General features: G+C 41.7%; 2 protein-coding genes across 5 annotated transcripts in view; both read right to left on the bottom strand.

The window, feature by feature from the left end:
* Positions 1–19,962, bottom strand: part of LOC110507751 (transcription elongation factor SPT6) — a 31,143-nt gene extending 11,181 nt beyond the window's left edge. Inside the window, exons 1-22 of one of the 4 annotated variants that reach the window (XR_016492450.1) lie at positions 19,745–19,962; positions 19,125–19,233; positions 18,806–18,985; positions 18,484–18,554; positions 18,117–18,306; positions 17,929–18,013; positions 17,414–17,669; positions 16,282–16,383; positions 16,045–16,158; positions 15,862–15,951; positions 15,622–15,764; positions 15,291–15,433; positions 15,093–15,209; positions 14,704–14,833; positions 14,351–14,501; positions 10,830–10,984; positions 9,152–9,347; positions 8,744–8,886; positions 7,308–7,425; positions 6,940–7,016; positions 6,618–6,753; positions 5,159–5,810 (exon numbers count right to left, since the gene is read on the bottom strand). Coding sequence is in view for 3 of the 4 variants with exons in the window: in XM_021587961.3 (XP_021443636.3) it covers positions 5,673–5,810; positions 6,618–6,753; positions 6,940–7,016; positions 7,308–7,425; positions 8,744–8,886; positions 9,152–9,347; positions 10,830–10,984; positions 14,351–14,501; positions 14,704–14,833; positions 15,093–15,209; positions 15,291–15,433; positions 15,622–15,764; positions 15,862–15,951; positions 16,045–16,158; positions 16,282–16,383; positions 17,414–17,669; positions 17,929–18,013; positions 18,117–18,306; positions 18,484–18,554; positions 18,806–18,985; positions 19,125–19,224 (2,835 nt within the window). In the remaining variant the exon portion in view is untranslated. Of the gene's footprint in view, positions 1–5,158; positions 5,811–6,071; positions 6,319–6,617; positions 6,754–6,939; positions 7,017–7,307; positions 7,426–8,743; positions 8,887–9,151; positions 9,348–10,829; positions 10,985–14,350; positions 14,502–14,703; positions 14,834–15,092; positions 15,210–15,290; positions 15,434–15,621; positions 15,765–15,861; positions 15,952–16,044; positions 16,159–16,281; positions 16,384–17,413; positions 17,670–17,928; positions 18,014–18,116; positions 18,307–18,483; positions 18,555–18,805; positions 18,986–19,124; positions 19,234–19,546; positions 19,651–19,744 lie in introns of those variants that run through there. The other 3 variants (XM_021587961.3, XM_021587962.3, XM_090223580.1) reach the window with 3 other exon arrangements.
* A 188-nt stretch (positions 19,963–20,150) lies between these two features.
* LOC110507750 (dehydrogenase/reductase SDR family member 11) lies at positions 20,151–23,351 on the bottom strand. Its single transcript, XM_021587960.3, has 7 exons — positions 22,639–23,351; positions 21,826–22,035; positions 21,424–21,518; positions 21,176–21,305; positions 20,771–20,863; positions 20,614–20,679; positions 20,151–20,478 (listed from the first exon to the last, which is right to left on the bottom strand). Exons 1-7 carry the CDS (start codon positions 22,768–22,770, stop codon positions 20,437–20,439), a joined length of 768 nt encoding a protein of 255 aa, XP_021443635.3. The 5' UTR covers positions 22,771–23,351; the 3' UTR covers positions 20,151–20,436.
* Between the last annotated feature and the right edge of the window lie 4,413 nt (positions 23,352–27,764).

Here is a 27,764-nt window from a genome sequence, read left to right as displayed (position 1 = left end):
GGCAGTGATCGCTGAGATCCTGGTTGAAGACAGCAGAGGTGTATTTGGAGGGCAGGTTGGTTAGGATGATATCTAGGAGGGTTCCTGTGTTTACGGATTTGGGGTTGTACCTGGTAGGTTCATTGATAATTTGTGTGAGATTGAGGGCATCAAGCTTAGATTGTAGGATGGCCGGGGTGTTAAGCATGTCCCAGTTTAGGTCACCTAACAGCACGAACTCAATCAATTCACATATGGTGTCCAAGGCACAGCTGGGGGCAGAAGGTGGTCTATAGCAAGCAGCAACGGTGAGAGACTTGTTTCTGGAAAGGTGGATTTTTAAAACTAGAAGCTCAAATTGTTTGGGCACAGACATGGATAGTAAGACAGAATTCTGCAGGCTATCTCTGCAGTAGATTGCAACTCCGCCCCCTTTGGCAGTTCTATCTTGTCGGAAAATGTTATAGTTGGGGATGGAAATTTCAGGTTTTTGGTGGCCTTCCTAAGCCAGGATTCAGACACGGCTAGGTTGGCAGAGTGTGCTAAAGCAGTGAATAAAACAAACTTAGGGAGGAGGCTTCTAATGTTACCATGCATGAAACCAAGGCTTTTACGGTTACAGAAGTCAACAAATGAGAGCGCCTGGGTAATGGGAGTGGAGCTAGGCACTGCAGGGCCTGGATTAACCTCTACATCACCAGAGGAACAGAGGAAAAGTAAGATAAGGGTACGGCTAAAGGCTATAAGAACTGGTCGTCTAGTACGTTTCGGAACAGAGAGTAAAAGGAGCATGTTTCTGGGCGCGGAATAATAGATTCAAGGCATAATGTACAGACAACGTGGAGGTAAACCTAGGCATTGAGTGATGATGAGAGAGGTATTGTCTCTAGAGACATCAATTAAACCTGGTGAGGTCACCGCATGTGTGGGAGGTGGGACAAGAGGGTTAGCTGAGGCATATTGAGCAGGGCTGGAGGCTCTACGGTGAAATAAGACAATAATCACTGACCAAAACAGCAATGGACAAGGCATATTGACATTAGTTAGAGGCATGCGTAGACGAGTGATCACAGGGTCCAGTGAGGAGCTGGGCGGGCTGGAGACACGGCGATTCAGACAGCTAGCGGGCCGGGGATAGCAGGCTAGCAGAAGGGCCTTAGAGGGACGTTGCGACCGAAGAAGTCTGTTGTAGCCCCCTCATGCAGTTACATCGGCAGACCAGTTGTGATGGATCAGCAGGGGTTGCTTCAGGATAGAGACGTTAGCCAGGGGAAGCCAATCGGATAGCAGCTAGCTAGCTGCGATGATCCAGGTGAAGAGGTGAAGAGCTTGCGGTATGAATCCGGAGATAGAGTGCCTTGCGAAAGTATTCGGCCCCCTTGAACTTTGCAACCTTTTGCCACATTTCAGGCTTCAAACATAAAGATATAAAACTGTATTTTTTTGTGAAGAATCAACAACAAGTGGGACACAATCATGAAGTGGAACGACATTTATTGGATATTTCAAACTTTTTTAACAAATCAAAAACTGAAAAATTGGGCGTGCAAAATTATTCAGCCCCTTTACTTTCAGTGCAGCAAACTCTCTCCAGAAGTTCAGTGAGGATCTCTGAATGATCCAATGTTGACCTAAATGACTAATGATGATAAATACAATCCAGCTGTGTGTAATCAAGTCTCCGTATAAATGCACCTGCACTGTGATAGTCTCAGAGGTCTGTCAAAAGCGCAGAGAGCATCATGAAGAACAAGGAACACACCAGGCAGGTCCGAGATACTGTTGTGAAGAAGTTTAAAGCCGGATTTGGATACAAAAAGATTTCCCAAGCTTTAAACATCCCAAGGAGCACTGTGCAAGCGATAATATTGAAATGGAAGGAGTATCAGACCACTGCAAATCTACCAAGACCTGGCCGTCCCTCTAAACTTTCAGCTCATACAAGGAGAAGACTGATCAGAGATGCAGCCAAGAGGCCCATGATCACTCTGGATGAACTGCAGAGATCTACAGCTGAGGTGGGAGACTCTGTCCATAGGACAACAATCAGTCGTATATTGCACAAATCTGGCCTTTATGGAAGAGTGGCAAGAAGAAAGCCATTTCTTAAAGATATCCATAAAAAGTGTCGTTTAAAGTTTGCCACAAGCCACCTGGGAGACACACCAAACATGTGGAAGAAGGTGCTCTGGTCAGATGAAACCAAAATGGAACTTTTTGGCAACAATGCAAAACGTTATGTTTGGCGTAAAAGCAACACAGCTGAACACACCATCCCCACTGTCAAACATGGTGGTGGCAGCATCATGGTTTGGGCCTGCTTTTCTTCAGCAGGGACAGGGAAGATGGTTAAAATTGATGGGAAGATGGATGGAGCCAAATACAGGACCAATCTAGAAGAAAACCTGATGGAGTCTGCAAAAGACCTGAGACTGGGACGGAGATTTGTCTTCCAACAAGACAATGATGCAAAATCTACAATGGAATGGTTCAAAAATAAACATATCCAGGTGTTAGAATGGCCAAGTCAAAGTCCAGACCTGAATCCAATCGAGAATCTGTGGAAAGAACTGAAAACTGCTGTTCACAAATGCTCTCCATCCAACCTCACTGAGCTCGAGCTGTTTTGCAAGGAGGAATGGGAAAAAATTTCAGTCTCTCGATGTGCAAAACTGATAGAGACATTCCCCAAGCGACTTACAGCTGTAATCGCAGCAAAAGGTGGCGCTACAAAGTATTAGCTTAAGGGGGCTGAATAATTTTGCACCCCAATTTTTCCGTTTTTGATTTGTTAAAAAAGTTTGAAATATCCAATAAATGTCGTTCCACTTCATGATTGTGTCCCACTTGTTGTTGATTCTTCACAAAAACATACAGTTTTATATCTTTATGTTTTTTAGCCTGAAATGTGGCAAAAGGTCGGAAAGTTCAAGGGGGCCGAATACTTTCGCAAGGCACTGTATGGAGAAAAAGATGTCCGATAAGCTCTGGGTTGAAACGCGCTGTGCAGACTGGCAGGAGTTGTCCGGGCTAAAGGTTAGCTGATGATCGCTAGCAGTGGCTAGCTGACTACTAGCTAGTAGCTAGCTTCTGTTGGGGGTTCCGGTTCTAAAGTAAAGGAAATAGCAGATCTATACCACATTGGGTGAGGCGGGTTGAAAAATATAAAAAATATATGCGAAGAAAAAATATCTAAAAATATATAAAGATATATACACGGGACACGACAAGATGAAGACAAAGACGCCTGACTGCTACGCCACTTGTGAATGATATATTATCACTTGTGAATGATGTATTATCACTTGTGAATGATGGATTATCACTTGTGAATGATGCCCAGCGTGTGCAGTAAAGGCAAGAAACAGCACATGCCTTTTTTCTGTGTGACCTTTTCAAATCATAGTCGCACACCTCATGTAGTCTAGCCCATAAGCCTATATGTTTTGATAAGGTTTGTATCACAATTTAAGTGACCAAATTACTTCTTAAAATTAAGCACATTAATCCGCTTTACAACTGGTGTAGAGCCTTACTGGTATACAAAGTGGGTGCGTGAGTTTCAAGTTTAGGGAAGATAAGTTTCACCATAAATATGCACCTTTATAATAAAGCATTACATCCATAATCTCATTTGAGGTCACTTTTGAGAACAATGTTTTCCCGCTAATTGATTTTGGAATATTTGTGCTTACTGCCGTGTGCGCATTGCTGCACTTATAATGTGAAGAAATAGCCTGATAGTTTAAAAAAGTTAAGATAAACATTCTGATCTGTTGCATCACCCTCATTGCTTTTTTTGTTGCAACAATTTCAATGATTTTACTGAGTTAATGTTCATTTGAAATAAATTCCTTAGGCCTTAATCTATATGGATTTCACATGACTGGGAACAGATACCTTGAAAAAAATGGGCCTCAGGATCTTGTTGCGGTGTTTTTGTGTATTGAAATTGCCAATCGATAAAATGGTATTGTGTTTGTTGTCCGTAGCTTATGCCTGCCCATACCATAACCTCACCGCCACCATGGGGCACTCTGTTCACAACGTTGACATCAGAATACCGCTCACCCACACGACGCCGTACACACAGTCTGCGGTTGCCATATGGCATAGCTAGATCAGGGCATAACATACGGACATTTTAGAGTATGCTATTCTGTTCTTCTGAAATAGACAACATTTTCTTTATAACATGTTTCTTAAGACCTGTTTAAAATAAATAATGGATTTATTGTGATTGTGAGGGCTATATTAAATGGATTTATTATACTTAAAAAAAAAAAAATGTAGACGTTTCAAAAGGTCTGCATCAGTGGCTTGTAGGCCACCCCCCCCCCCCTGGGCCATGCAGGCATGGAATCGTCCATTTAGTAGGGGTTTGTAAAGGATCTCTGTAAGCTCTGTGTGATTTCATCAAAGCATGCCTGGCCTAATAGAAACAGGAGTTGCGTCCTGAATGGCACTCTATTCACTGTATTGTGCACTACTTTTAACCTGTCTAGGACTGGGACCCTATTCCGTTAGCGGAACCCCTCGCCAACAGCCAATGAAATTGCAGGGCACCAAATACAAATCAACAGAAATCTCATAAATCAAATTTCTCAAACATACAAGTATTAGGCACCATTTTTAAGATAACATTCACATTAATCCAGCCACAGTGTCTGATTTAAAAAATGCTTTATAGTGAAAGCTCCACAAACGATTATGTTAGGTCACCACCAACTCACAGAAAAACCCAGCCATTTTTCCAGCCAAAGAGAGGAGTCACAAAAAGCACAAATAGAGATAAAATTAATCACTAACCTTTGATGATCTTCATCAGATGACACTCATAGGACTTCTTGTTACACAATGCATATATGTTTTGTTCGATAAAGTGCATATTTATATAAAAACATCTCAGTATACATTGGAGCGTTACGTTCACTAGTTCCAAAAACATCCGGTGATATTGCAGAGAGCCACATCATTTTACAGAAATACTCATTAGAAATGTCGATGAAAATACAATTGTTAGACATGGAAATATAGATACACTTCTCCTTAATGCAACCGCTGTGTCAGATTTCAAAAACACTGAGAACGGCACTCAGAGCCCAAACCAGCCAGAGAAATATCCGCCATGTTGGGTAGTCAACATTATTCATAAATAGCATTATAAATATTCACTTACCTTTGATGATCTTCATCAGAATGCACTCCCAGGAATCGCAGTTCCACAATAAATGCTTGTTTTGTTCGATAATGTCCATCATTTATGTCCATTTATGTCCAATAGCTTCTTTTGTTAGGGCGTTTGGTAAACAAATCCAAAAGCGCGTTCTCGTCCAGTCGGCCGAAAAGTAAAAAAAGTTACATTACAGGTCGAAGAAACTTGTCAAACTAAGTATAGAATCAATCTTTAGGATGTTTTAATCATAAAAGTTCAATAATGTTCCAACCGGAGAATTTCATTGTCTGTAGAAAAGCCTGCCATATGAGTTATGTTATACTCACAGACATCATTCAAACAGTTTTAGAAACTTCAGAGTGTTTTCTATCCAATACTACTAATAATATGCATATATTAGTATATGGGACTAAGTAGGAGGCAGTTCACTCTGGGCAAGCTATTCATCCAAAAGTGAAAATGCTGCCCCCTATCCCAAACAAGTTAATCAAAGTCCTATTTGGAACTCAGTCTGTACCTGCAAAGGGTGTAACTTGAGGCAGAGGATGTCTTCGTCACTGCTGCACACCTGAGCATACTCCACCAGGGGGTCCTGGATCTTCCTGGCCACAGACACAGCCTGTCTCAGGAGAGGGGGGTAGTCCCGGAAATCTGCCTGTGGATTGGAGAAATAGAAAAATAAAGTACCAGTCAAAAGTTAGGACACATCTACTCATTCAAGGGTTTTTCTTTATTTGACTATTTTCTACATTGTAGAATAATAGTGAAGACATCAAAACTATGAAATAACACATACGGAATCATGTAGTAACTAAACAAATCAAAATATATGTTATATTTGAGATTCTTCAAAGTAGCCACCCTTCGCCTTGATAACAGCTTCGCACACTCTTGGCATTCTTTCAATCAGCTTCACCTGGAATGCTTTTCCAACAGTCTTGAAGGAGTTTCCACATATGCTGAGCACTTGTTGTCTGCTTTTCTCATCCAAAACCATCTCAATTGGGTTGAGGTCGGGTGATTGTGGAGGCCAGGTCATCTGATGCAGCCATCCATCACACTCCTTCTTGGTCAAATAGCCCTTACACAGCCTGGAGGTGAATAATCTTTTTTGGTTACAACATGATTCCATATGTGTTATGTCATTGTTGTGATGTCTTCACTATTATTCTAGTAAATAGTAAAAAGAAAGAAGAACCCTTGAATGAGTAGGTGTGTCCAAACTTATGACTGGTACTGTATGTAGAGTTAAGAGAAAAATCTATTTAACTGTCACTCACTCCACAATATTTCAGTCATTGGCAATACATATTACATATTTAAAAACCACATTGTGGACCACTCAGAGAGAGTTTCTGGAGGTACAGTATGTAGAAAACCTCCAATGTAGAGAAAATTGAAATTAGGAAATGCCTTGTGAGAATAAAGAAAACATGTTTGGGAAATGAGGGCAGGACTTGACCTCTGACTTCTTGCTGTTCATGTAGAGCATGGCCAGTTCATTATCAACCAGCTCCACCCCGATGGTGGGGAAGGAGGACTCCTGCTCCAGCTCACTGGCAGTGCGTTTAATGTCCTCAATCACCATCTGGGCGTCCCTGCACAGGGAGTGGAGGGGGAACATTACAAACGTTCAGGATGTGCATCCCAAATGGCACCCAAGTAGTGCACTATATAGGGAATAGGGTGCTGTTTGGGATGCAACCTCAGTCATGTTAGTAAGCTTTTTCAAACAGCAGTCTAAGAAGGCCACAGGTGAAAGAAACCAGGAGAGGGTTGCAAACCTGTTCTCCCCAGCTATAGCGATGATGTGAGGCTTCTTGCTGTTCAGAAACTTCTTCAGGGTTTCAATATCGTGGATCTAAAGGTATGGTAGGACAAATATTACAATATTTACTACAAATATGGTCAACAATGGATGGTATGGTTATCTGAGCTTCTTCAAAACTCTTGCTCTGTGTCCCAAATGGACCCAATTCCCTACAGAGTGCACTACTTCTTTCCGGAGCCCTTTGGTACGAAAAAAAAAGTATGAAAATGTATGCACTCACTACACTAATTGTAAGTCGCTCTGGACAAGAGCGTCTGCTAAATGACTAACATGTAAATGGGTGCCATTTAGGACTCACACTTGGTTTGGTTTTATATATACCTTTTTCTCCCTTTCATCCTCCCTCCATGCGTTCCTCCTCTTCAGGAAGTAAGGAAGCCTGAGGAAATCCCCCACCTCTCCGTCACCATTCACCAGGGCACAGAACACTGGGGTGTCTCTGTAGACAGACAGAGGTTTGCAGTGAATAATAACTATGTCACAAACATAGAGTTCCTATTAAATTTCTCGAGGGGTTATGTCATAAACCCTCAATGTTCCAGAATGGGGTGAAAATGGTAGCCATATTGGCCAGGGAGAAATCCAAACCAGTCTAATTCGAATGAATGGCAGTAGAGGCATACTTTGGAAAACAAAAGTAAGGCATGTGATATTTAAAAAATTGTGTAATAGAATTATTGTCAACCCAAAATATTTTCATATAATTATAAATACAGTTTTATACACATTTTCTGTATAAATAGCCACTAAAATATATGCAAACAGACTGTAATTGTCAAAATGTTTATTTTCTTGGAAAGCTTTGAGTGCTATTATACTGTATGATACAATATCAGTACTTGTTGCATTTACAACTTGACTAAGTTCTATCATCAACTGATTTAGCCAGTGTATGGCTGTGGATTGACTGCATAGATGCAGTAAAGAGGTCAATGGAACTCAACCAAAATAATGGAAATACCATGGAAACGTGAAAGATGCCATCGGGAAAAGATCCTGAATCTCCTCATTGCCCTCCAGCAAAATTAGACTACATTTAGGCTATTGTTTATACGTGTCATGGTCACCAATCAACTGCATTACAGTTAAAAAGACTGACTAACACCACTTCTCTGTGCAAGCTATGCTGGCAGGTAGCCTAGTGGTTAGAGAGCTGGACTAGTAACCGAAAGGTTGCAAGATCGAATCCCCGAGCTGACAAGGTAAAAATCTGTCATTTGGCCCCTGAACAAGGCAGTTAACCCACTGTTCCTAGGCCGTCATGGAAAATAAGAATTTGTTCTTAACTGACTTGCCTAGTTAAATAAAGAATTTAAAAAATGCTACCAGCTTATACAAAGGGAGTTAGCATAGCAGTCACTCAATACTTCTAAATCTGAGAAGGAACTACATCTAAATGTTATGCAGTGAAAACAGCCAAATATATCCAAATTGGACTTTAGTAACCATATTGTGGGCCAGACTTGACAAATATCAATTTTGATTGATCAGATTTGTGGAATGTGCGCCAATCCGGTGTCCTTCTATCCCCCACGGTCTGCGTTCCATCGACCTCTTACCACATCTATTGATTGAATGGAATGTTGGCATATTGGCAGTTCATTTGAGACAGTTAGAGAGACCCTATTCCCTATATGGTGCACTACTTTTGCCCAGAGGCACATAGGGTCTAGTCAAAAGTTGTGCACTACATAGGGACTAGGGTGAAATTTGGGACACAAACAAAGTGAAGTCAGAGACAGTGTGTATTACTCTACCTGCTGGATGAGAAGGCCACTCCCAGCACGCGGATTCCTTTGCCGTGGGCCTCAGACATGAGCTCCTCATCCTCCTCCTCCACTTGTTGGTCAGGCCGATAGGGCGCCACCTTCAGCCAGTTATACAGCTTCCTGCTGCAGGCCTGAGGGGCGGGCAACCACTATCACAACACTGTAGCAGGCTCAACATACATCAATGCTCTGAGCCGCCTGCTTTGGAAAGTCAATACCAGAATAAGAAAATAAGTCATCAATACCACAGTAGCAATGACGTCACATCAAAGTAAAGAAAATAAGAAGTTTAAATGTTGAGGTAATGTCTTCACAATATATCACAATAGATGTTGCTGCAGAAGATGTATCCTTGGGTGTGTGTGCGTGTAAGGGCGAAGCGGGGGGGAGGAGTACCTTAATGATGTTCTCCTTTGCTTCTGCAATAAGTTTGTTCTTCAGCTCTTTCGCCATCTGCGGGTAAAGGAACTGTTTGAGGGATCGTTCAATGGCCAGAGTGCGCTGTCTGTTCCACTCCTGAACCTGATGGCTGAACTCATCTCTGTAGTAAAACTGCTTTATCTCTTCATAGTACGCCTGGTCACCTCCGTACCTGCTCAACAAACATAGTGATATCATCGATACTTGACTGATTCAGGACAGTATACATGTAAAAAGAACACATTTTGGAATTTGTTATTACATGGTATTAATATGTTATTACATGTTATTAATGGTTATTTCATGATATTAATATGTTATTACACAAGCTCAGAACCTGCGTTGCAAATGGTACCCTACATCAGTGGTTCCCATACTTTTTATAGTCCCGTACCCCTTCAAACATTCAACCTCCAGCTGCGGACCCCCTCTAGCACCAGGGTCAGCACACTCTCAAATGTTGTTTTTTGCCATCATTGTAAGCCTGCCACACACACACTATATAATACATTTATTAAACATAAGAATGAGTGTGAGTTTTTGTCACAATCCGGTTCGTGGGGAGTGACAAAGAGCTCTTATAGGACCAGGGCACAAATAAAAATAATCAATAATTTTGCTCTTTATTTAGCCATCTTACATATAAATCCTTATTTGTTCATCAACAATTGTAAAAAACTCACCACAGGTTAATGAGAAGGGTGTGATTGAAAGGATGCACATAACTCTGCAATGTTGGGTTGTATTGAAGAGAGTCTCAGTCTTCATGCTAGTGAGGGCCGAGAATCCACTCTCACATAGGTATGTGGTTGCAAAGGGCATCAGTGTCAAGGCAGGATACTCTGAATGCAGCCCTATCCATAAATCTGTCAGTGGCTTCAAAATAAATTAAATTTGCACAGAACTGCTTGGTGCCATTTTGATGAGGCTCTCTTGTTCAGATATCGGTAAGTGGACTGGAGGCAGGGAATGAAAGGGATAATGAATCCAGTTGTGTGGTCCATTTCGGGAAAGTACCTTCGTAATTGCGCACCCAACTCACTCATGTGCTTTGCTATATCACATTTGACATTATCCGTAAGCTTGAGTTAAGCATTGTCCCAGCCATATCTGCGGCAGCAGGAAGAATGAAGTCCTCCACAATAGTAGGGGCTTGTCTGTCCTAGCCACCATATAAGACGCTTCTAGCCCCTTCTTATTAATGGTATCTGTTGCTTTTATACATGTTTTACTAATCGAAAGTCGTCTTAGTTCTCACTCAAAAAACTCCTGTGGTTTATTTTTCAAATTGGCATGTTTAGTTTCTAAATTTCTGTGCAAGAGCAAAGGTTTGACATTGTGTTGTTATTTCAAAGAAACACTAGATGGTTTATTTTTATTTTTGGCAGTGAAACGAGGCTACTCAGGCGAGAAAAAAACATCACCCAAATGTAAAGCCCTGTTGGAAAATCTAAATGGACTGTTTGAAAATGTGAATCACATTTTTATTTGGCTTACCCCTGCCGGATTGCACGATACGTGGGAATACCGCCCTACATAAATGCACTAAATTTGACCAGAGCGTAGTGCACTATTTAGTGAATATGGTGCCATTTGGGATGCTGACAATGTTATTAATATGTTATTACACAATTTTATAATAAAAAGCCCTCACCCCTTCACTCCAATCAGGTCAATACAGATGTTTATGGTGAGCAGGCCCTCTTCCTCTGCCTGGAACATCTTGAGGAACTGGTCTCCATTCAGCTCCTTTACAGGCTTGTTTTTCAGATACTTAAAGGAGTAACCATAATGGGCCTCATCCACATCCTATAGGAGAGATTAGACCACATACATGTCTGGTAGAGTACTTCAAACTAGATCACGACATATTAATTAATATATGCACTAACTGTAAGTCGCTAAATGACTAAATGTAAAAATATGAGTCAATGAAAAGGTTTCACATTCTTGTTCTGAAGCCATTCGAGCGTTGCTTTGGCTGTATGCTTGGGGTCATTGTCCTGTTGGAATGTATACTACGTTTCAAAAGTTTGGGGTCACTTCGAAATGTCCTTGTTTTTGAAAGAAAAGCGATTTTTTTGTCCATTAAAATAACATCAAATTGATCAGAAATACAGTGTAGCCATTGTTCTTGTTGTAAATGACTATTGGAGCTAGAAGCGGCTGATTTTTATTGGAATATCCACATAGGCATACAGAGGCCCATTATCAGCATGTCACACCCTGATCTGTTTCACCTGTCCTCGTTATTGTCTCCTGGAGGCTCTCCAAGGGCGCTCTCCTGGGCTACGGCAGTTTGGGAACAACAATCTGTCATTTGGAGGAATTCATGGCAGAGGTGAGAAGTTTTTGAGTCTCCGGTATCTGGGAGAAAGGTGGCCAGCAAACTGCTTGACTTAAGTCAACTCCCATAGTGAGTTTGCACATTGGCCGCCGAGAATGCCTGAATTCCGGAGTCTCTTTTCAATACTTTTCTGCACGGATTATCTGAGGAGATTAAGGATGAGCTAGCTGCTCTGGAACTGCCGGTGGACCTTGACTTCCTTATCACTTTAACCATTAAAATTGATGGACGCTTAAGGGAAAGCAAGAGTGAGAGGAGGTCTGGTCTCGGGCACACTCGTGCACCCGATATGATGCGTTCCTCTCCTATGGAATCTGGGAGTTTCTGAAGGCAGCTCTTCCCGAGAGGAGTCGAAGCCACCCGAGCTCTCTCGTGAATCTATGACGGGTGAGTTGGATACTCCTGAGCCTATGCAGTTGCGAAGAACTAGGCTATCACTTTGGGAGCGCTCACGGAGGATGAACAGTAACTGTTGTCTTTACTGTGGAGGGGCAGGACATTTTATACCTACCTGCCCTATTAGGTAACCCTTGTCTTTAGTGGGTACCAGTACTATGGGGAGTCAGACTGGGAGTTCCCTAATTCCCATCACCTGCACACCCCTTTTTGCTCTTGTGCTGTGGTGAGACCAATCTATGTCTCTCCGAGTGCTCATTGACCACAGTGAGACAATACAGTTCCTCCTCATGACATCTCCCCATGTTCCGGTTATGTTGGGATTTTCCTGGCTCCAAAAGCACAATCCTGTGATTGACTGGACCACAAGCTCCATCCTGAGTTGGAGCCCATTTTGCTATTCCCACTGCCTTCAAGCAGCACAGCCTTCCTCACGTCGTCTTCCTCATGATGTTAGCAAGACTGTGGATGTCTCTGCTATCCCCACAGAATACCATGAACTCCTAGAAGTTTTCAGTAAGGCACGTGCTACTTCCCTTCCCTCGCACCGTCCTTATGATTGTGCCATTGATCTTCTCCCAAGCACTACACCACCTCGGGGTCGATTGTATTCTCTGTCTGGACCAGAGACCAAAGCTATGGAGGAGTACATAGAGGAGTCTCTGGCCACTGGAGCCGTCCGTCCATCTGCATCTCCTGCCCGGTGCAGGGTTTTTCTTTGTGGAGAAGGACAAGACCCTGCGTCCATGCATTGACTACCGGGGACTTAATGACATTACTGTCAAGAATCGTTATCCCCTTCCTCTCCTCGGCATTTGAACCTTTCCAGGGGGCCACCATATTTTCCAAGTTGGACCTTTGAAATACCTACCACCTGGTTCGGATACGTGTGGGGGATGAGTGGAAGACAGCCTTCAACACAGCCAGTGGACATTATGAGTACCAGGTCATGCCATTTGGACTCACCAACGCCCTCACTGTTTTCCAGGCTTTGGTCAATGATGTGCTTCGGGACATGCTAAACCGGTTTGTGTTCGTGTACCTTGACGACATCCTGTTTTTTTCCTGTTCTTTATGTCAGACAGGTCCTTCAGCACCTCTTATGCAAATGTATAAAAAAATGTTAAACTGAAATACCTTATTTACATAAGTATTCAGACCCTTTGCTATGAGACTCGAAATTGAGCTCAGGTGCATCCTGTTTCTATTGATCATCCTTAAGATGTTTCAACAACTTGATTGGAGTCCACTTATGGTAAATTAAATTGATTGGACATGATTTGGAAAGGAACACACCTGTCTAAATAAGGTCCCAGCGTTGACAGTGCATGTCAGTGCAAAAACCAAGCCATGTGGTTGAAGGAATTGTCCGTAGAGCTGCGAGATAGGATTGTGTCAAGGCACAGATCTGGGGAAGGGTACTAAAACATGTCTGCAACATTGAAGGTCCCCAAGAACACAGTGGCCTCCATCATTCTTAAATGAAATAAGTTTGGAACCACCAACACTCTTCCTAGAGCTGGCCGCCGAGCCAACCTGAGCAATTGGGAGAGAAGGACCTTGGTCAGGGAGGTGACCAAGAACCCGATGGTCACTCTGACAGAGCTCCTGAGTTCCTCTGTGGAGATGGTGATCCTGCTGGAAGGTTCTCCCATCTCTGCAGCACTCTACCAATCAGGCCTTTATGATAGTGGCCAGACGGAAGCCACTCCTCAGTAAAAGGCACGACAGCCCGCTTGGAGTTTTCCAAAATTCACCTAAAGAACTCTGACCATGAGAAGCAAGATTATCTGGTCTGATGAAACCAAGATTTAATCTTCGGAGAGTGCACTGTAGACAGGTGAGTTTCTTTCTAAATCATGTCCAAACAATTGAATTGGCCATAGGTAGACTCCAAACAAGTTGTAGTGACATCTCAAGGATGTTTCAGACTGTAACAAAACAAAATGTGGAAAAAGTCAAGGGGTGTGAATAGGGAAAGGGGATACCTAGTCAGTTGCACAACTGAACCCATTCAACCAAAATGTGTCTTCCGCATTTAACCCAACCACTCTGAGTCAGAGGAACAGTTGTTGTGGGAGTTAACTGCCTTGCTAAAGGGCAGAACAGCAGATCTTCCACCTTGCCGGCTCAGGGATTCAAACAAGCAACCTTGTGGTTACAGTCCCAACACTCTAACCGCTAGGCTACCTGACGCCTCTGAAGGTATTGTATATCCCATGAAAGACCTAAATAAACCACTAATACAACAAACAAATAAGTGGAGGTAATTTGCAGAATAGGGTTGGAAAATACATGTAACTTTCACAAATTCCCAGGAATTCCTGGTAGAAGGATAAAGGATTTCTTCCAACTAGGATTTCTGGAAAACCTGGGAATTTTCCGAATGTTTCCGTGATTTTTCAACCCTATTGCAAATAGATGGTGTATACCTTCTTTCCCTTCTTGGTGGGTTTGATGTTGATCTTGGCTCTTTCCTGGAACGTCTGTCGGAGCACATGTCTGACTAGAGGCTCCCGGGCGATCTGCATGGCGACCATGTAGCGAGTCCCCTCCAGTACTGCCTCTGCTGTGCTGAACTGGCTGCACAGGCAGAGAGAACATACTATTAGTAGTATTGTGGAAGGTATAGGTTTGTATCTCTAATGGTGCGACTTGAGATGCAGCCATGTACAAGTTTGCATTTTCACCTCTCAACACCAACTCTGTTACTGCTAAAATGGTTGGGTTATCTTAATATTAAAGTGTATTCTGTATACAGTGCAATAATGAGTCGCCGGTTAACCTGCAGATGTAGTCCTTAGCCAGCTCCATGGGCTCAGCAGGAAACTGCTCCGTCTCGTGACGCTGGTAACTGTCACGTAGGTTTTCTCCAAACTGCTCTGGAGTCAGACCAAACTTCTTGGCCAGGCCATCTGATGAGAGAACCCTTTAAATGGTGGACTCAAAAACCGTTGCAAATACAATTGGTTCGTGATACAGGAAGTGCACTTCGATTAGCAAACTCTGTTAAAGTACACTAGTCACAGTTTTCCAGTCACACATTATTTCGCAAGTGTTTGTATTATCACAAGCTAACTGTATAGCCCTGAAGATGTACTGTATAGCACACAAATCTGTCTGTAATAGGTGCTGATAGTGACGCCTACTGGACACACATGATAAAGCACTCACCCAGTCCTGCACACTGGCAGATGCTGTACATATCCCTGCGAGATGCAAGCTTCAGGTCTGTCCCCTTTGACTGCTCCTCTTCTTCCTCTTCCTCCTCCTCTACTTCCTGCTCATTACCTGCGAACAGAATACATGATAATTACTCTGGTGAGGGTAAAGGTGCTTTCCCTATCTTACAATATATAATCTAAATCGTACCATCTTCATCCACTTTGATCTTCTTCATCTTTTTCTTGCTGGACCTGGCTGCATTCTGCATCTTTGGAATATCTCGGCCATAGTACAGCAGGAAATGGTTGTAGACGTCGCCCAGTTCATCACTAGACTGGACATCCTTCAACCTTGTCAAAAAACATAATCAGGTATGCATTCAGATACAACAAAGATAATAAAGGTGTCATAACATGACTAGCGTACTGTCCAAGGGGTGTACTTGTACATCAAGTTGCCTCACTACAGAAACAGGAGATGGGCTGTTCTGGCTCAGACAAGGCTTATTTACAAACATGTTTGACATGATAAGCCTTACCTCTCTAAATCTGAAGTGTCTAGTGGTCGAATGCCATCAGCCAGTGGCTTATCTGGGTCAGCTGAGATCTGTTCAAACTGGTATCCCTGCATCTTCTGGAACAGGCGTCTTAGGTTCTGTTTGCGGGTTTTCAGCTGGGTCCACTGAGGAGGAAAGAAAGTCCCACATTAAACAGTAATTAAACAGAGAGAATAAATGAAGGGTTAAAGTTAACCAAAATCCAATGCTACAGTATATTACCTTCTCATCCCACTGCCAAACCTTCCACAGATCATTGATATTGAGTTCAGGCTCTACATACTCTTTCCTGTAGAACGCTATAAACGGAACCTAGAGGTGAATCAATGAAGACAGTTGTATTAACTGTGAAAAATTATATGGAAGAACTACTTTACCGACAGTGCTAGAAGGACTGTGTAGTACCTCAAAGTGTTGGTTTCTCATGAAATTCAAAGCCTCTTTAATCTTCTGGATGGTGCTGGGGCCTTTTCTGCTGAAAGTAGTGGTTGGACCTCTGTCCAAATAGTCTGCGTTCTCCTGAAAACACAGAATATTAGATTTTTTTTAAAACGCAAGCATTTTAAAAACAGACCTAGACTGTAGCATCAGCTTTAACTAATCGTATTATGATACCTAGCTAAAATATCCTCACTCCAGTACCTGCATGGAGATGGTGAGAGTAGAGAAGGCATTCCTATAGATCCACTCAGCCTCCTGTTCCAGCTCATCATCCTCTGCTGGCTTCACACGAGTGGAGCGTAACTAAAAACAACAAGACCACACACATAGAAAGGGGTATGGGCTACAGTAGTGGTATTCAAAGTCAGTGGTATTCAAAGTCAGTGGTATTCAAAGTCACGGTCGCAGGGGAACTACAGTGAAAGAATTAAGAGTATAGATTATTATTTGCCAGCAGCATACCACCATGCATACCACTGCTGGCTTGCTTCTGAAGCTAAACAAGGTTGGTCATGGTCAGTTCCTGGATGGGAGACCAGATTCTGCTGGAAATGGTGTTGGAGGGCCAGTAGGAGGCACTCTTTCCTCTGGTCTAAAAAATATCCTAATGCCCCAGGGCAGTGATTGGGGACACTGCCCTATGTAGGGTGCCGTCTTTCGGATGGGACGTTAAACGGGTGTCCTAACTCTCTGAGGTCATTAAAGATCCCAAGGCACTTATCGTAAGAGTAGGGGTGTTAACCCCGGTGTCCTGGCTAAATTCCCAATCTGGCCCTCAAACCATTACAGTCACCTAATAATCCCCAGTTTACAATGTGCTCATTAATCCCCCTCCTCTCCCCTGTAACTATTCCCCAGGTTGTTGCCGCAAATGAGAACGTGTTCTCAGTCAGGTAAAATAATGGATAAATAAAATTGTATGGGACAATATGCAAAAGTTTTTGAGAAAGATAATTATCATTTATTTATTTTATTTAGTAAATGTATTTATTCGTTTCATTTCATTTTGATAAGAGATGCAAATGTCATGAATTGAAGGTGATTTGTTTATGTAAAAATCAAAATGTACCGATTTTAAGGTTGTGTCATTTTTGGGGTGGGTTCATGCAAAATTATTGTGAAAAAAATGTGGTCCCCAGAAATTCTGGCTGAAGAAATGAAAAAGTCTACAGCGTCAAGCACATAACTGTTATAGGTGAGTTTCAGGTGCTCACGTGTCCCAATGACTATGACTGTGACTGTGCACCCTATTCCCTATATAGTGCACTACTTTTGACCAGAGCCCATAGGATTCGAGTGCCATTTGGGACGCACCCTATAGAAGTATACACACCTGGAACCTCTCTGGCATGTCAGTGGAGCGGATCTCGTTGTCCTGGTCCGTCATGTGACTGCTCTCCAGCTCGCTAGGCTCATAGATCTCAAAGATACTGCGTCGACCCACCCTCTTCTTGGCCTGCTTCTTGGGCCGGTCCCATGACTCTTCATCTGCATCCTCCTCCTCCTCCTCAGCATCTTCATAGGCTTCAGTGTCAAACTCGGCAAAGTCAAAGTCCCCTCCGAATATCTCTTGGGCCTCCTGAAGGGCTCTGTAAAAAGGCAGTGGTGCTCAGTACTAAATACTGCATGTGAGTACAGATAAACATGCCAGTGTCCCAAATGGCACTCTATTATAGTGCCCTACTTTTGACCAGGGCCCATTGGGGAATAGGGTGCCATTTGGGAAACATCTACCATATCAAATTCCATTGCACAAATAGGACTTTTTACTTTCGAGTAAGCTTTCAGGTGGAGAGGCTACTGCAAATTGGGATCTAAGTGATTAAATTAAATGTCAGAATCACTTACGCATCAGTATATCCTGGCAGCTTCTTCCTCCACTTGGGTTTTTTCAAGGGCTGTCCGTCATCATCCACAATAAAGTCATCGATATCTGAGGAAAAAAAAAAAAAAAACACTATGACTCAAATATTTTCAAATGGCTAACTCAAAACAACTCGACTGTTTATAGATGAAGAAACTAAAATGTTTCATACCAGACTCTTCATCGTCCTCCTCCTCATCCTCCCCGGGATGCAAAGGCACATCCAATGCCTCACCCTCATCCGCTCCCGTCCCCATGAAGATCTCATCCGCTATCATGTCCTTCTCATGGGCCTCCCTGACATCTTCATCTCCCTCCTCATCCTCATCATCCGACATGTCTCGCAAACGACGGAACTTTTGCTGTTTATGATGATAAGGAAGGAGTAGAGATATCAGGAAAACATTTTAGTCAATCTACTTTTACATAGTATTTTTAGAGTGGGACCATGGGACAAGACACGAGACCTCCGCTGTGTGTTATACAGTGTCCATGATGACAATTCATTTTGCTTGTCATAATGGCATCGGAATATTTACCCTTTTCACTTTTACTCCCAAATTCTCCTCAATGAGATCAATATCATCATCATCCAAGCGGTCGTCAAAGCCTGTAGACAGAAATTCCAAGATACTCAAACACCAAAGGTGATTATTATTGGTATGCATGATTCTGCTGCACACTGTTTGGTGTCACAAATCATGACTGCTTGAATCTGAATGGGCAAAATAGAATCAAAGGGTTTACGACATTATAGTTTATTCAATGACTGAAGACATAGCCTACATTGTGGCTAGGAAGCAATCACAGTGCAGCCCAGACATGAATAAATACAGGACCAATTTATGAATGAACACTTACTTCTCTTCCTCTTACGGTGTCCAATTTCCTCCCCAGAGTCACTATCACCTTCTTTATCTTTATTCCCTTCTTCCTCATCCTCTTCCTCCCCTTCCCCTTCCTCCACACCATCATCAATCAGACCACAGAGGTTTCCATCTGCATCTTGATCCTCTGTATTCTCCTCTTCCTCCTCCTCATCTAAGTAAGTCACAAATCAAGAAATCGTACATTGTTAACATCGATCTTATTTAGGGTAGTTGTGATGATGTCCCTCTGTCAAGGGGCATCTTTGAAATAAAATCTAAATGGTTCACATGCTGTACAATGAAAAGATTACCATCATTTGCTGCAGCATGCTTCAGTGCCTTTTTCTCTGTGTCCTCTGGACACCCAAATTCCTCCTCAGACTCCTCTGCTTCCCTCTCGATGAAATCCATGTTTAGTGGCTGTTGAAGAGATAATAAACAACATGATTTTCATTAGCTGGTTATGTGTCAAAGAACCGTTTTTGGAAATAATGTTATGGGACAGAATTATTCCATCATTTAAAAACGTTAACCAATTTATTATTGTAAACAATGAAATATTAGGCTACAATAAGCTATGATGATAAGACGCTGCTGTCTGCCATGGCTGACTGGTAGAGATGCAGTAGAACATTATTATACCCAGGGGGCTAAGACATTGCTAGATATCACAAGGTTTAGCTAGTTAGCTACGATAAAAATGTATATGACTTTGCAAATAAGCAAAGGTAACCGTAGCTATCCAACGGATATCAGGCTGGAGCTGCAGGTAGCATTCTTCTTAGCTACAACAACATAGCCAACGTTAGCTAGCTTGCATAACAACAATGGAATGAGATGGCTACCAAGCTAGCTCTATCTACTGTAGCTAGCATACAGCTGTATTGCCACAAACAGCTGGCTGACTCCCATCGCCCATAACGGTACATACCTATGTGACAGGAGGCAGGACCGGCTCCTTTTTAAATCGACTGATTAGCAAAGCGTGATATGGAAAATAGATTCATTTCTTAACGACATAAATGTATTAGCTATCTAGGCGCAAGCAAATTTCCAAGACTGGAATGCAGAAAAATCCCTCAAACTCTAAATGAAGGCGAGGCACGTCACAGATGAACACAGCTCTCCTTGGATTGCAGAGTGCAATCCTTGCATTATACTTTTCAATGTTTTCGTGTATTATTTTTCTAGTGTTATGCTATGTAACATAATACATGTTGTTTTTGCATTACTTTTCAATGTCTTATTTTTGTAATATTTGTATGTAACATAGAAAATGTTATTCAGTTTAATTGGATCTTGTGTTTACTATATTGTATCAACACCAGCACACAAAATTCACTTGAAATAACTTTATTTTAGAAAACACATTAATTAAATAAAAATGATCAAAATACTGATGGAAAATTGCAATAGTGTTGTTACACAATGTCAGTATTATCAGGTTGTATCAGATTGTAAAGGGGCTGCAGTGTAGCCTACAATAATTTTCATGGCAAATAATAATTTTCGGATCAGACCCAAAATCACAATTCAAAAACTCCACAATCCTACAGCTTTAAGCCAACTTTAAATCTTCTTTGAGATGAACAAGGTGCATCAGATTCCTGCTGCAGGACTGCTCTATGACACTTGCTCCACAGGTCGCATTTGAACATCTCCAATCTAGATTAGTAAAGACAGGAGTATGGTAGTTATTATTTGTCAGATTATGAAAAACTTTTCCCCCATTCATTCAAACATTGATGGAAGTGAACAGAGTGTGCAAAGAACACTGAGACAGACAAGTCTCTTACTTACGTGAACATGTGGCGGTGTGCCTAAGACATACGTTACAGCACTGGCAATGTCGACTGCTTCCAAACACTGTAGGAAGGCAGTAGAATTATAACGTACACATTCAAAAACAATCATATAGCCTGTATGCACAGATATCATTATTATTGTTATTATTCACCTTCATACTGTTGTAGGTAGCAGCAGCCTTCTCTGGATGGAGGCTGTGAAGTCGGAAAGCAAATTCCGTTTCCACTATACCAGGAGATATACACTGTTCAGAGGAAAACAGAAACACAGGGTTAGTGACAGTTTTACATTAGATGGCTCTAACGATTACATTGTGCATTAGCTAGATAGATTTGTAAACATCAATGTGGTCTATGATGAGGACACACTGGCCTGATATTGTGGAGTGTTACCAATAATAGAAGACCATCGTTTTCAGCAGTGTACTGTTGGTGTATAGTACTCACAATATGACAAATTAGCACAATTCAGTGCTGGGTGGCTTTGGACGACTGATCAGCTCATTAACAATACTCTTCTTATTAGAAATATTTCATTCTAAGAATGAATAACTTACCGTGGCTCGAATGTGGGTTTTAGCCTCTCGCAGCTCTTGACGCAACCCTTCGGTCAGGGCAGTCACAGCATACTTGGTAGCACTATAGAAGTGTGTATCAGCACTGAAAACTACACGATGTCCACTCATACTAGAATAGAAGAAGATACACTATGGTTTGTTCTACCAGTGTATTGTCCAAAGAAAAGCATTCACTGCAACCTGAGTCCAATTGCATATCTGGAGGTAGAGATAGAATTGTACGTTACCTGTTTATGTTGATGATATGTCCATCATCCACCTTCCTCTCCTTCATAGACTGGTATGCCTCTCGTGTGCAGATAGACAATGCAATGACGTTCAGCTGTAAAATACATCCGTTGAATATCAATGTGATATTAAATATTGGACTGAAGAAAGTGTGACGGCCATCACTTGTTTTTTGTTGATAAATAAGGTCAGTAACAACACAGAGATTGAAACATACATCAATAACAAATGTTATTAAATGATGGAGCGCATGACACAGGATAGCGAAAATCATGCCTTGCTTTTTGACTGTAAGTCGCTCTGGATAAGAGTGCCTGCTAAATGACAAAACAAATCTAAATAAAAGATAAATATGGACAGCATTTGATATAAACACAGAGATCATTGACAGTGACACCTACATCAATCATTGTCCTCCAGCCATCGGTTTTGCCATTCAACAGTGACTCTGAATGGGCCAGGCCAGCATTGTTGATGCACACATCCACTCCCTGATGGAGAGTCTTGATGGCAGAGAACATGGAAAGGATCTCCTCTTCATTTGAAAGGTCACATTTGTAGGGAACAAGGGTGCCACTGTGCCCAGCGCTCTGACACTCTGCTGCCAGTTTCTAAAATCAAAAGGTAAGATTACTTCATGCACTATGTTCCATAGGTTAAAACACCATGGTGAAGCCATGTGAAAGTAATTCCCAAATGTGCTTCATTTGACACATAATATTTTCTATAATATCATATACTACTGTGAGTACTATGGCACACATCATAAAAGTAATGAAACAGTTTGCAAAGAATACTTCACAATTGGTATAGATCAGGTGCCATGAGACTGTAGTAATCTATAATAAACCTAAAACGTGTGATGCAAACCTTGTGACAGAATGCAGGTGACATGTAAATGATTTATTTGTTGGCCCATATAGGCTACATATGAAATAGTGCAGTAAGTGTTTATTTTGAATTTGTGAAATTGTTTGATGTTATATGAAAGTATAGGGGTTTATGTTTCTAGAACCGTACCGCAATTGATAATCTATTCAGTATTTGGCTGTTTAGTTTTCCAGAGCCAATTCGCCCACAACATGTAAGGTCATTGGAGTAAGGTTAGCTCCTTTAGTCCAATATTGGGCTAAGATAGTAGTGCCTAGTGCCTAGTCAGCACAGTTCAAAAAGTAGCAACAACAAAAAGGCTACAACACATACATGGCCCCCACCTCTATTTTCTCGACGTTCCTGGCACAGCCGACAACCTTCATGCCGTGCTGGACAAGAGCCTTGCAAATCGCCGCTCCGATTCCAACAGAAGCCCCGGTAACAAGCGCCACTCTACCTTTCCAGCGATCCATAGTCTATCAACACAACTGGATACTGTATTTCCTAAAGTTGTTCAATTGTATACTGTTCTCAAATCGTTCAGAATTTCGCAGAGTATCAGCTACGTTGTATCCACTGATAGGTGCACAAACTCCCTAACTCGTGCCCAATGAAACTCAGGCCAACCCCTTTGTCCCTCCGCACATGATTGAATATTCATAGGATGACTGATTGCTGTTCGAGCCCTTTCCTTTCCTATTTTTATTTTATTTAACCAGGCAAGTCATTTAAGAACAAATTCTTATTTACAATGACAATTAGTCCTTGGATTCGACCCATGGACTACAGTGACGCCTCTTACACGGAGATGCAGCGCCTTAGACCGCTGCGCCACTCGGGAGTCCTAAAGCCCCACTCTAGTGAAATGTTGTGTAGTTAGCCGGATACTCTCTCTGTCTGCCAATAAAAATATGCGTGTTAACTTCAAATACATTTCAGCAGGGGCACAACTTTGGTTTTAGAAGTGGGATAACATAATATTATAATAATTATTTTATCTGGTCAGATAAACACTCCAAACAGCCTACCCAGCTGCTCGTTCTCTGCAGGGTCCAAAAGTACACCCCAGCCTCGTTTTGTATCACATTCCAATTATACAACTGAGGGGGACAAAAATGCAATTTCAGAATGTGGGGGATATCTCCCCGTCCCTAGTGAAAGTTAGGTCCCTGCTTCAGGGAACACAGAACCTGGTGGTTTCACAATTTGTGATAGGCCTATATGTATATCCCTTTGCAACAAATTGCTGGTAACTATAGTGCATTCGGCAAGTATTCAGACCCCTTGACTTTTTACACATTTTGTTACGTTACAGCCTTATTCTAAAATGGATAAAATCGTTTTTTCTCTCATCAAACAATACCACAAAAAAAGGTTCTTAGAAATGTTTGCAGATGTATTGAAAAACAAAACTGAAATATCGCAATTACATAAGGATTCAGACCCTTTACTTAGTACTTTGTTGAAGCACCTTTGGCAACGATTACAGCCTCAAGACTTCTTGGGTATGACGCTCCAATCTTGACACCCCCGTATTTGAGGAGTTTCTCCCATTCTTCTCTGCCGATCCTCTCAAGCTCTGTCAGGTTGGATGGAGAGTGTCGCTGCAGAGCTATTTTCAGGTCTCTCCAGAGATGTTAGATCGGGTTCAAGTCCGGGCTCTGGCTGGGACACTGAGGACATTCAGAGACTTGTCCCTAAGCCACTCCTGCGTTGTCTTGGCTGTGTGCTTAGAGTCATCGTCCTGTTGGAAGGTGAACCTTAGACCCAGTCTGATGTCCTGAGCACTCTGAAGCAGGTTTTCATCAAGGATCCTCTGTACTTTGCTCCATTCATCTTTCCCTCAATCCTGACTAGTCTCCCAGTCCCTGCTGCTGAAAAATACCCACAGCATAATGCTACCACCACCATACTTCACCATAAGGATGGTGCCTGGTTCCGCCAGACGTGACAGTTGGCATTCAGGCCAAAGAGTTCAATCTTCTTTTCATCAGACCAGAGTCCTTTAGGTGCATCTGGGATAGTCCAAGCGGGCTGTCATGTGTCTTTTACTGAGGAGTGGCTTCCATCTGGCCACTATCATAAAGGCCTTATTGGTGGAGTGCTGCAGAGATGGTTGTCCTTCTGGAAGGTTCTCCCATCTTCTCAGAGGAACTCAGGAGCTCTGTCAGAGTGACCATCGTGTTCATGGTCAATTCCCTGACCAAGGCCATTCTCCCCAAATTGCTCAGTTTGGCTTGGCGGCCAGCTCAAGGAAGAGTCTTGGTGGTTCCAAACTTCTTCCGTTTAAGAATGATGGATGCCACTGTGTTCTTGGGGACCTTCAATGCTGCAGTCATGTTCTGGTACCCTTCGCCAGATCTGTGCCTTGACACAATCCTGTCTCGGAGCTCTACAGATTCCCTTGACCTCATGGCTTGGTTTTTCGTCTGACATGCACTGTCCACGGTGGGACCTTATATAGACAGGTGTGTTCCTTTCCAAATCATGTCCAATCAATTCAATTTAGCACAGGTGGACTCCAATCAAGTTGTATAAACATCTCAAGGATGATCAATAGAAACAGGATGCACCCAAGCTCATTTTCGAGTCTCATAGCAAAGGGTATATATATATATATATATATATATATATATATATATATATATATATATATATATATATATATATATATATATATATTTATTTATTTATTTATTACAAAAAAAATAATATTAATCTCCAAACCTGTTTTCACGTTGCATTATGGGTATTGTGTGTAGATTGATGAGCGTGAGCGGTCTGAATACTTTCCGAATGCACTGTAGTTTACATGTTGTCAACAATCGAAGCCAAGTCCATCTGTTTTGGCTCATAGTTGCGTATGCTTCAGTTTTGTTGCTAAATAACCAACCCCTCTCTAGGAGAACCCTGGTTGATTCACAGGTAGAACGCTTTTGGTTCCAAATATAACTGTTTTGGGTTCCATGTAGAACCCTTTCCACAGAGTTTTCTACATGGAACCCAAAATGGTTCTGCCTGGAACCAAAAGGGTATTTTACCTTTAACCAAAAAAAGGTTATCCTACGGGACAGCTGAAGAACCCTTTTTTCTAAGAGTGTATAACAATAAGCTCCAACATGGATTTGTAAATGATGTCATGTGAGGAGTATTCGAGAAGCGTTGAAATTACACATTGACTCCTGGGGGTTCTGGAGTGGTCTGACATCCAGGGCTGGTTCCAGACATAACCCACCTAGAAAAATGTTGTTGAAAAGACGACTATGCCTGACGTCTAATCTACGTTCGGTTTTGGTTGAAAGTGTTGTTGAAAATACTTGTTTTTTATGTCATTTAAAAGACGACAATACAAAGATGTCAGTCTAAGTTCGGTTTTGGTTGAAAGTGAAAGTTGAAGAGACGTTTTATCAGGTCGTTGCTTCGACGATTTAAACGTAATTCAAATTACTTGCATACGCAGACACAGTATAAAAAATTTGTCTATGAACAATTTTATTAACAATCATACATCCCTCCAGTATTTACACACTGTATTAATGTACAACATTCAAGTGCTAATTGTCTTTATTCCATTCCTGAAGAAGCATGACTGAAACCATCTACTCATATTTCAATCATCCAGCTTGACAAAAGCACAAAAAAAATATTGTTCCATGCCTCACCATTAAGTCAATTATTGCCAATACATATTAACAAGGGGGTTTCCATTCGGTTTTGATATTTCATATTCACATTTCATGTAACATTTAGTAATCATCATTATTTATGTAACCAATTTAGAATGTATTTGTACATTTATATTGTTTACAGACAGGTTAAATAAAGATTTTAAGCCTTGAGACTATTTAGACATGGATTGTGTGTGCACGACATACTGTAAGTGGTCGCTTACAATTGCAACGTTTTCTCTCCGCCCCATGGCAAAATGTGTAGAATTGCAGAAAAGAGGTGAGTGCCCCAACCAAATCTTGCTTAGGGCCCCCAAAAGGCTATAGCCGGCTCTGTTGACATCTATGGGGGACTCTGTCTGCCTCAAAGGCCAGTACCCAGCTAGCACAAAACATTCTGAGAACCATATGTTTCTTAGAGCTTGTTGAGTGCGGGGTTGTCCTATGGCTATTTTGCATACAACCTTACCAACACATTCTGGGAATGGTGCAGGATAGTTGCTTGGCTTTGAAACATTCTCAGTATGTTTAACCTTTTACTGCAGTGTGCTAAATCAGAGTCACACAGGGTGTTTCTTGGTAGTCTTAAACAAATATTATTTGAAACAAAAGTATACACACATGGTTATGGGCTTAAAAACAAGAAGACACCGGTACCATGTCAGATATAGAGTTTAAATGTATTCAATTTTGAGTTTGCATCCCAATATTACACTTTATATACTGTACATCACAGAAGACGGAAATATAACAAAACCATTTCAGATAGAAACACCAGATTTTCTCTGGGGAAAAATTAAATGTGTTAATGAATTATGAAATCATGAAAAACCATGACAAATTCCACCCATGAGGCCACTAGAGGGTGCTTTGGTAATTGGAGAGTAAGAGTAAGGAACTTGACAAAAAAAGTATTTTCTTAGTATTTCATTACTTAAGAATGTTTCCTAAAAACAAACATGGTTATATTTCAGTTGAATTTTAGTAATGTTCTAGGAACTTTCTCCAAATGGTTTGGCACTGGGAATATTCTCAAATAGTTCAGAGAATATTACGAGTGTCAAGGTTGTGCGCTACTGGTGTAGTCAGGTGCAGGAGAGCAGAGAGTTGTGATCAGGCGCACACTTTATTTGGCAGAAGCAACAACAGACGGACGCAACTGCGTCAAACAAACCTCCAGCCAAAGGCAAAAGTAAAAAGCTCAACAAAGTCACAAGGATGCAAATTGTTTAACAGTTAAACACGCCAGGAGTTGAACATGGTACCCGGAGAAAGAAGAGCCTGGTGCGTCACTCAAAACATGTAACAAAAACAATTCCACACAAAGACATGGGGGAACAGAGGGAATATATACAGTGGGGCAAAAAAGTATTTATTCAGCCACCAATTGTGCAAGTTCTCCCACTTAAAAAGATGAGAGAGGCCTGTAATTTTCATCATGGGTACACTTCAACTATGACAGACAAAATTAGGGAAAAAATCCAGAAAATCACATTGTAGGATTTTTTATGAATTTATTTGCAAATTAAGGTGGAAAATAAGTATTTGGTCAATAACAAAAGTATATCTCAATACTTTGTTATATACCCTTTGTTGGCAATGACAGAGGTCAAAAGTTTTCTGCAAGGTTTTCACACACTGTTGCTGGTATTTTGGCCCATTCCTCCATGCAGATCTCCTCTAGAGCAGTGATGTTTTGGGGCTGTTGCTGGGCAACACGGACTTTCAACTCCCTCCAAAGATTTTCTATGGGGTTGAGATCTGGAGACTGGCTAGGCCACTCCAGGACCTTGAAATGC

The sequence above is a fragment of the Oncorhynchus mykiss genome, chromosome 27 (assembly GCF_057628025.1).
Source record: "Oncorhynchus mykiss isolate SJ-2025 chromosome 27, ASM5762802v1, whole genome shotgun sequence".
NCBI classification, from domain to species: domain Eukaryota; kingdom Metazoa; phylum Chordata; class Actinopteri; order Salmoniformes; family Salmonidae; genus Oncorhynchus; species Oncorhynchus mykiss.
The sequence above is the reverse complement of the archived record's forward strand: the minus strand, read 5'-3'. Positions and strand labels throughout refer to the sequence as shown.